The sequence below is a fragment of the Gekko japonicus genome, unplaced genomic scaffold (genome assembly GCF_001447785.1).
Source record: "Gekko japonicus isolate JY-2015 unplaced genomic scaffold, Gekko_japonicus_V1.1 scaffold384, whole genome shotgun sequence".
NCBI classification, from domain to species: domain Eukaryota; kingdom Metazoa; phylum Chordata; class Lepidosauria; order Squamata; family Gekkonidae; genus Gekko; species Gekko japonicus.
The window spans coordinates 540192-549643 of record NW_015175980.1 but is presented as its reverse complement, the minus strand read 5'-3'; the positions used below and the strand labels follow the sequence as shown (position 1 = coordinate 549643).

The 9452-nt window shown below is 45.9% G+C and overlaps 2 protein-coding genes across 2 annotated transcripts in view; both read left to right on the top strand.

Moving 5' to 3' along the window:
* The window catches only part of KDELR2 (KDEL endoplasmic reticulum protein retention receptor 2), a 21165-nt gene extending 18995 nt beyond the window's left edge, over positions 1-2170 (top strand). Inside the window, exon 5 of the mRNA XM_015426201.1 lies at positions 1657-2170. Coding sequence (XP_015281687.1) covers positions 1657-1691 — 35 coding nt within the window. The 3' untranslated portion in view covers positions 1692-2170. The remainder of the gene's footprint in view (positions 1-1656) is intronic.
* A 3199-nt stretch (positions 2171-5369) lies between these two features.
* The window catches only part of DAGLB (diacylglycerol lipase, beta), a 25594-nt gene continuing 21511 nt past the window's right edge, over positions 5370-9452 (top strand). Inside the window, exons 1-2 of the mRNA XM_015426198.1 lie at positions 5370-5550; positions 7906-8035. Coding sequence (XP_015281684.1) covers positions 7941-8035 — 95 coding nt within the window. The 5' untranslated portion in view covers positions 5370-5550; positions 7906-7940. The remainder of the gene's footprint in view (positions 5551-7905; positions 8036-9452) is intronic.

Below are 9452 nucleotides of genomic sequence, written 5' to 3'. Positions count from 1 at the left end.
GCTGGACAAGCACTTGTCAGCGGTGCTCTAGGCTGATCCTGCATGGAGCAGGGGGCTGGACTAGATGGCCTGTGTGGCCCCTTCCAACTCTGATTCTATGTTTTTTTCATTTTTTTCTCATGCCCAACATTTATCATATAGCTCACTGTAGTATATGGATCTTGGTTTCACCAGTGGGATTTTATTGTTTTGGCTGAGGTTTCCAAGAGACTTCATGTCTGTTTTCACATGTGTATGCCAAAAATTGGTAATGATCCATTTGGTGATTCTGGTAGGAACACAAGGCTGTTTGTCACTTGCCTGTTTCCTGCAGAAAGGAATGAAGTGGGAATGCCTTTGGGGAGCAACCCAAGTGCAAATTATCCCCCCCCCCCCCCGGTGCACCAAATGATGGGAATAATTTTGGAATGCCTTTCCGGGTGGCAGACCTGGCAGTCGGACTGGTTTTCCATGCTAAACTTGTGTGCATGCAGTTTATGGAAATAACCGTGTTACGTAGAATCCATGTGCCTTGGCATGTTTTTGCAGCACAGATGGTCAATCTGAGCTGGATTAAGATAGAAGGAAAATATTGTACCACCACCTGTTCTGCAGACCTACTGAAGACTGATTCACTTTGAGAGTTGAAGGTCCTCAATTTTGCTTCCAGAGCAGAGAATCTCATGGACTGATGCAGATGTTGGGGGACCTGTTAGTAGTTGTTTTGCTTTAACTTTATTATGCCCTTCCTTGAGAATCTTTGAACTGAAGTGCATGTTGTAAACTTCGTTAAATAAGTGATGCATCAAAGGAGCCAACAAACACATGATAACATTAAACACATTGACTTTTTAAAGAGCCTGTTTCAAAATAGAAATCTTTACAGCCCTTCCCAAAGGGGCACTCTTCCAAATGCCAGCCAGTTCTTCAGTGTGAGTCCATCACGCAAAATATTCACTGTCGCTGCAATTTTCAACCTGATGGCCGCTTGTGCCATTTTCAGTGCCTAAACTGGGAAGAGCAGGGAGGTGCATGGTTAATCTTGTCACTCCTAGCTCTTGCTTCAAAAAAAGAGCTGCCAACATAAATAGCATTTTCTGTGTTTTGGAACATTTTGGGCTGTTTTTCCAAGAGCAAGAGCTCAGAAAAATCCGTAAATCCATAAAACATCACAAACGGCTAAGAATCCAAATACAAAGCAGCTCACTTCAACCGTGTCTCCCTGCTATTGTCTGCCACTGCCCCCACCTGCCAGAGTGAAGGTATAGCAAGCAGACCTTTCCCACCCTAATCTTAGTTGGCTCTTAGGCTGATATGGAAGATGCCAATAAGCACCATCTAAAGCACTTGAGGCATCCCATTGATCTTGGAGTTAAGTACATGTCTAACCAGGCCTCGGGGTGTGCTCAGATGAGTTTGAAGCTCAGCCAGTCTTGCGTCTAGCCAGTGCCTGGATGAGAGAATTCACTGTGCCATCTTGAGTTCCCTAGAGGATTATATGTCAGCTCCTTTCCACTGGACTCCGTAAGACCTGAAAAGTGTCTCACTTGGGCTGGATCATGCACGAGTGTATGCTACTTAAATCAGAATAACTTTCATGCTTCGGTTGCTCACTGTTTGGTGCCCATGTGATTTAATAATGCTTTCCTCTTCTCTCTTCCTCCCCCCCCCCCATAGTACTCAAAGGAAAGAAGCTCAGTTTGCCAGCATAAGTGCCAAAACCCAATCATCAGCATCTGTCATCCTGGATGCTTAGAACAATCCTGACCACAAGCAAAAGGTGAAGGTGTTTGAGACAGGAAGTCCCCAAACCTTTTCTCGCGGAGGGTCATCGGTGGGCTCTGTAGGACCAGAGGACAGCCAGCTGACTTCTGTTTGATGCATCTTTGCCCTCTATCTTTTTTTATTACTATGTATAAAGATTTTTTACATAAAGAAACTTAATACTGTGTGAATTAATTCAGTGTGTAGGTTCAATTGGGATAGTTCCAAAAGTGAGGAAATTTTTTTTTTGGCGTGTGGGGTTGTTTATGACCAGGAATAAGTGCAAATGCTTTTTTTATTTTCCAAGGATTTTTTTTTCAATTACTGACTTTGTTTTGGGGCACAAAAATGTGTGCTGAGTGATGGATGGTAACAATTTTGATTTCAGCTTCCATTCCACTGTATTTATTTTTTTCCTCCAAAAGCTGAACGCTTTGGGTTGTCAAGAGAAGGGAATACCAGAAATGGGAGAGAATTCTCGTGGTTGGGATGTTGCCATTTCATCAAGTTTCTTAAATCAGCTAAGATCCCCCCCCCCCATTTTTCCAGTAGGGGCCTCCTCCTATAGTGTCTGCCAGCACATACCACCCTCTACCTCCGTTACCTTTTGAAGATATTAGCTTGGGAACATTTGGTGCCAATGCAGGGTTTTTGAATATGGAGGGGTTTGCATTTGTAAGACTAGCAGCAGACCCTTCCGTTGTGGTTTTTTTTTTTCCTTGTTCAAAATGAAACGGTCCCACATTTTGTGGTTGCTTGAAGCCTCTACTTTTTCTTAAAAGCATCATTGTTAATGGCTATGAAGGACGAACCTTGTGATAGTTGTCCAATTTGAAGTACTCTGTAGATGGCAGGTTTTTAAAACAATGTCTACAACTTTTTAAAAACATAACTTTATGAGCAATGTCCGTGTTTAGCTTCAAGCGAGTTTTAGAATGTGCCAGTTTTGAACAATTTAGTGTAATTTTTTTATAAACTTTATTCCTGAATCAACAGCACCAAGTACTATTCTTTTCTCACCTTTGCATTGATTCCCTTTTTTACTGAGCTGATGCATGACAACTTCTCGTGTGTTACCATCCTAAATAAACATTTTATGAAGTGGTATGCATTGCGGTGGTGTTCTGGGACCTGAGTGTCTGTGGCAGCCTGTTTCAATGCCATAGTTGCAATGTCTGTGTTGCCTGATAATTAATTTGGATTATAAAAGCAAAAGACTGAAGAGCACAAATAGCTTAAACTGTCTTGGCACAAATGGGTCTCTCACTGTTCAGTCATGGCTGCAAGGAGAAGTTAGAATACAATAATGTGTCTGCCTAAGTTACGGAAGGCAGAAAGAGTTCCTGTGAAATACTTTACAAGCCACTTAATCCCCACTCTTAACCTGACCATTTAAACACACACACGGTCACATTACTAAGGAGGAAATCAGTTGCTTGATTCATGCATAAAATCCCTTTAATTAGTAAGTTGCTGAGACACTCATCATAGTTCGCTGCATCAGGTTTTCGATTCACATGCTGGAAAGGCTTTTTGCTTACCAAATTTGGAATGGGTTGGGGTGGGAACTATAGGGGAAAGGCAGAAAGGTGACAAAGGGCCTTGATTCCGAGTGGTGGCACAATAACTGGCTTCATGATACATATGGATGCGTATAACTCTGATCTGGAGAAATGCAGGACTCCACCTCAGCCTTTGCTTGTTGCTCGGATGAATGTGTAGCCTGTTGCAAATATATTTTCTCATTCTATTGCTTTGTCTCATTCATTGAATGTACCGTTTGCATAAAGCTTTCTTGCCCCTCCCCCGCAAGTGGTATACTGCTCAGGAGAGAGTGAAGCCATCCCACTCTGTGTATGGCAACCAAAGTTTTGGACATACTGAGCAACAGCTTTCAGTCAGTTTTTAAAATAAAAGTTGTTTCTTCTTAGCAGCCAGGGGTCATATGCCATAACTCTTTGAGGGTGGCTGTAAGAACATTCATTCGTGTTATGGCCTTTCCTGCCATTTGCTATGGCAAAATAAATGGGGGTTTGCATATAGGAGGGGTAGATTTTGCAATTGGGGGGAGGGGACTATTTTCACTACATTGTGGACCTATTAGGGTAAGGCTGCCCTATTGAGTTCATTGTGTGTGGGGGGTACTGCTTGGGAAATACTGAGGGTTTTTAAAAATTAAACTTTTATTGAAGATAAACATGCTTACAAGTCGTTACTATAATTAAAACCATCCTATACAGAGGTTAATGTCAGCATTGCAGCTCATGTGTGCCCTCCCTCACGCCTCCAAATATATGTCCATTAATACACACACGGTAAACATGAAGACACAAGTTTAAAAGTGCTAACAACAAACTTTTGAAATAGGCTTGCAAAGCAGCCTCTGGTGCAGGTGTGGTTTTTAAAGCACACTATAAAATCCTGACTTGGATGGCCCAGAATGACCCGATCTCATTAGATCTCCGAAGCAATGCAGGGTTAGTATTTGGGTGGGAGACCATCAAGGAAGTCATGAGATTTTTTTTCATGTAAATGTGAGCAAACATATATAGGCTGGAGCTGCCCAAAGAGCACAGGAGAACACCTCTTTCCCGTGCTTTTTACTGATACTGTCATTGGTGATTTTTCTCATTTGGGTGGCCTAATTATAACGGTAACCGAGGGAGCAACTAAGTGCCTTGACCTGGATGGCCCAGGCTGACCTGGTCTGGTGGGATCTCAGAAGCAAGCGAAGCAGGGTCCGCTCTGGTCAGTTCTCGGATGGGAGACCACCCAGGAAGTCCAGGGTCTCTCCGCAGAGCCAGAGAATGACAAACACCACCTCTGAAGGTCTCTTGCCTTGGAAATCTTCTGGGATCTCCCTACGTGCTCTGCGGCTTGACGACAAAAAACCCCCGGGGGATCTCGCCTCCATGAAAACTAGCAGCTCTGCCACAATCAGGCAGCCAGACTTGGATGACCTTTGCACACACTAGAGCGCATGCGTCAAATTGTCGCTTACTTGGCCGCAATGCAAACAAGGATGTAGGGGCACAGGTAGGCATAATGGTTCTCTAAGCAGCATTTCCGGTTCCTAATGCCAGACGGTAGGAACTTCTATGTGAGGGTGACAGCGGAATTATAAAGGGACTAGAATTTAAGTTGCCCGCCGGTTTAAAGGCCTTCAGTGCTTTGAAGTACTCGCGACCTATACTCCAAAAAAGGTACCAAAGCAAGCTAGACAGAGAGGACTTTTTCTCGAGAAATTTCAAACTGCGTGACTTGAGTCTGCCTCTGCAAACCTAATGGCCTTGGGGGGAAGCCTGTTCCTCAATAATGCTAAATATTTATAAGCGCTACAAATGGAGGGAAGAAATTCATTTAAAGTATAAATCGTTAACGTTAACTAATCTGAGATTTTATGTGTATAGAGTTATTTTGCAAGCCGGTCCCCAGAAAAATAAGAGGGAAAGTTTTAACGCTTCCAAAAAGCTTGATGGCAGTAAAATGAACGGACGCCCTCATTATCTAATCAGAACCGGAATACGACGGTGTAGAAACCCTTCCTCAAAAAACTCCCATCTCTTTGGCAGGAAAAGCCTTTTCCTCCACCGCCCCACTTCTGCGCACGCGCATTTCCCCTCCACCCGGGAATAATGAGCCGTCGGCCCCTGCTGGCCAGTAGCGCGCATGCGGCGGCGAAACTGCTAGGAGGTGGTTAGCCGCCGCTGAACCGAAAGAATGTCGAGGTGGACGTGAGTGCGTCATGACGCCGCGCTGTCAGTAGGTGACCCCCAGCAGAGGGGTACATCCGGGCCCCTGGAGAAGGTACGAGGCTGGGGAATATTACAGCTGCAGTAGGGGGCGCTGTGGCTGATGGGGGCGCCCGTAGAGGGGAGGGGGGCGAGCCGTGTGTGTGGGGAGGGTATTATTTATTATTTTTAATAGGGGTCGGGTGGGGTTTTTTTTTAATGAGGAGAGTGTAGTAGCGGGGGGAGGAGTGGGGTTCCCAGATGTTGGGAATAAGTTGGGGGCAAGGAAGGAGGGGGTGGGGGGGCGCCTTGTTGCAACAGGGAAACTGAGGGAAAGCTAAGCAAGGGTATCCTTTGGGTTCACTGACGGATAGGTCTGTCAGTGTTTCTTAGCTGTCATGGCCAAATAGAACCTCCCAGTCCAGAGGCAGTGCACCTCTTGAGTGCGAAGGGCTGCATGGTGTAGGGCTGCCAACCTCCTGGAAGTCTCCCGGTCTCCAGACCACCAAAATCTGTTCCCCAAAATTGCATCTTCAGAGGGTTGGATTTGTATGGCGTTATGCTCCACAGAGGTCCCTCCCCAAACTACACACCCAAATCTCCAGGAATTCCCAGGCCCAGAGTTGGCAACGCTAGCTATTGTGTGAGGTGGGGCAAGACGGTTGTCCTCAGGCCCTGCCCGGTGGGCATCTGGTTAGCCTCTGTGGAAAGCCACTTCCCAGGGGAGTTAATAACAGCCCTGTGGCTCCTTTAACGAAATTTATTGTGGCGTTCACTTTTGTGAGTCAACTTGCTTCATTCGGACTCCTGTATAATTTTGATACAGCAGGTGTGAGCCCGGAATTTAGTGCCACCTTTGAAGGCTTACTTCTAAAATTGTTATTACTGCAGTGTTAATTTTCAGGGCAAGAGACATGACATAGCTAGAGCTTATCGAAGCATATTGCATGGTGAAAAAGATCAAATTCATCTCTGTAAAGCAGGTGCAGTTTTGTTTCTGCGGGGAACAAGATTCTGGGTTAGATGTGGCTTGGGTCTAGTTCAGAAGATTTCTAGATACAGATGGAAGCCGCAAGGGCTTGAACTGCAGCACTCCTTTCTGTGAACAGCAGGTTAAGAATTTGACTCCTGTTTGGTTTGGGGGAAAACAAGATGTTAGGCTAGATGGAACTTTGGCCCGATTGGGAAGATTTCTTCTTACGAATGCAAGTGGAACTCTTTTCCGTGGGGGATCCACTTGACAGGTTAAGTTTTTGCTGCTTCAGCAGGCACTTGAGGCAGCAGCTAACTTTCTTATTCCAATTTTTGGCTCTGTTTCATTGCCTTAATTGCAGCTGAATGTTAGGGTGTTTAAAATTATACTTTTAATGATTTATTTTTGTCTTAAGTAGTCTTGGGTAACCCGAAGGGTGGCATATAAATATGTAAAATAATAAGATGAATAAGATGATCAAGAATGCAGCTGAGTTTGCAGTGCCTTGTGACTGTAAAATGGGCACTGGACTTTCCCAGAGGAATGTGGGTAGTAAAAGAATTGGGCCTTGCAGAGAAATGGGGCGTATGAAATTCAAGAGGCCTGTTTCAGAAAAAAAATTAACCAAGAATATTGAGGAATCTTAAAGTTCTATGGATTTGTTGCGGCATAAGCTTTTGTCTTGGTCCACAAAAGCTTATGCCACAAGACAGTTGGTTTTTGTGTAGTTTGCGTATGCACTGAATGGTTGGGGGAAAGGTGGGCTCCATTAGGAAGGGGTTTGAAAACCACCAATATTGTAATGCTTGTGTGACTTCATTTTGAAGACGAAGGGGAGACTGGATTTATACCCCGTCCTTCACTATCCGAAGGCGTCTCAGAGCGGTTTACCATCTCCTTTCCCTTCCCCTCTCCACAACAGACATCCTGTGAGGGAGGCTGAGAGCTCTCTCGAGAACTGCCCTTGGGAGAACAGCTCTGAATGAACTTGTAACTGACCCAATGTCACAGCAGCAGCTGCATGTGGAGGAGTGGGGAATGAAACCTGGTTCTCCCAGATGAGAGTCTGCGCTCCTAACCACTACACCAAACTGGCTCTTGTGTTCAATTCTAGTCTGCATATCTCAGGAAAGATATTGCAGAGCTGGGAAACATGCAGAAGAAGGGCGGCCATGATGAGGAAGGGATGGGATGACAGCCAGTTTGGTGTAGTAGTTAAGAGCGGTGGACTCTAATCTGGAGAACCGGGTTTGATTCCCCACTCCTCCACATGCGACCTCTTTCGGGCCCACCTACCTCACAGGGTGTCTGTTGTGGGGAGAGGAAGGGAAGGAGATCGTAAGCTGCTCTGAGACTCCCGAGTGAGGAACGGGATATAAATCCAACTCTTCTTCTTCCTCTTCCTCCTCCTCCTTTAGCAGAAGTGAGGTTCTGTAGCGCATCTCTGTTCTTCCGCAGGAGGTGAGGCACCGCAGCAGGCAGGGGTCTCCAGGATGCCTGGGATGGTGATATTCGGGAGGCGCTGGGCCATTGGCAGCGATGACTTTGTCTTCCCGGAAGCCTTTGAGCTCTTTGTCAGGGTGAGCTGGTAAGTGCGACTGCTTCACTACCACTGTGTCTGACGAAGGGAGCTTTGACTTGCTAGGAAGGTTATACCACCCCAGAAATCTTATGGGTCTCAAAGGTGCTCTCAGATGTAACTGTTGTACTGCAGGCCGCTTCATGCTGTTACGTTTGGCACTTTGCAAAGCATGTAAACCTTCATGTGATTTCTAAAATGAGAGATGCTGCGGAGGACCCACCGTGTCCTTGCAAGGATGATTTGATTAGATTCCCGTGTCCCCAGACCTGGGACCCTGGAACAAATCCCCTTCTGATAGTTTGACCGAGCCTGGGTTTGGACACAGGCAGTAGAATGCACCAATAAAAGCAACAGGCTTTATTGAAAAGGTTTCAAAAGGGCTTCAGGCTTTAGCATAAGGCAAGAACAAGCAGGTGCAATAAAACAACCAAATCTAGCTTCCTACATACACAAGCATACATGAAGACGGGCAGGTTACAATATCTTCAGATCAGTGTAAGTAACAAAGCAGCAGGCTGGAAATGCAGCAAGATGGTCCCTGGCCCTGATGGTATTAGTGGGCCATGCCTGGAACACTTGTGCCAGGTGGTTGATACAGGCGGGTAGCCGTGTTGATCTGAAACAACAGAACAAAGTTTGAGTCCAGGGGCACCTGTTTGGTGTAGTGCCAGTTTGGTGTCATGGTTAGAGGGGTGAGTGTTTTTTTATTTGCTTTCAGCTGAGGGGATTCAGCTGAGGATACTGTGTGGGAGGACTGTGTTTGGGAGTGTGTGAAAGCGATTAGAGTTGTTGCAGAGTTGTTGCAGAGTCCTGGCTGCTTGAGAGAGGGAGAGGAAGGGGCATTGTTTGACTGTGATTGACTTTAATTCAGTATTTAAGAAAGCACCTTGCCAGAGGCACGAGCCTCTGACACTTAGCCTAGGGACTCTTAGACTAGGGGCTCTGTAAGAAGCCCAGGAAGAGCCAGAAAGCCAAGGCCCTAGGCTCTTTGTCTTCCCCGTAAGGTAAGTTGACTTCGACAAGAAAAACCATATAAATACAAAGGGTTCTAAAAAGGGGATTATAATTACTTATTTTAAAAGAATTATGAAGCTAGAATGCCAGCAGGGGGTTGGGGGCTATCCAGTGTTTTGCACGGAGTGTCACATGTATGACTATCTGCCCACTGGACAGAAGTCTTGGGTGTGTGCTCAGTGCAAGGAGCTCCTGGTTCTCAGGGAACGTGTTTGCTCCCTTGAGGCCAAGGTGGCTGACCTGGAGAAGCAGAGACAGTCAGTCAGGCACACAGAAAAGACTCTCGTGGACGATAGATATGTCCCACTCTGGATCTGGCAGCCCCACCAGTGTCAGGGAGCATAAGGGTCAAGGAGAAACAGGGGACCGTGCTGAGGATAAGGGGAATGTGCCCTCAGACGGGACCTCT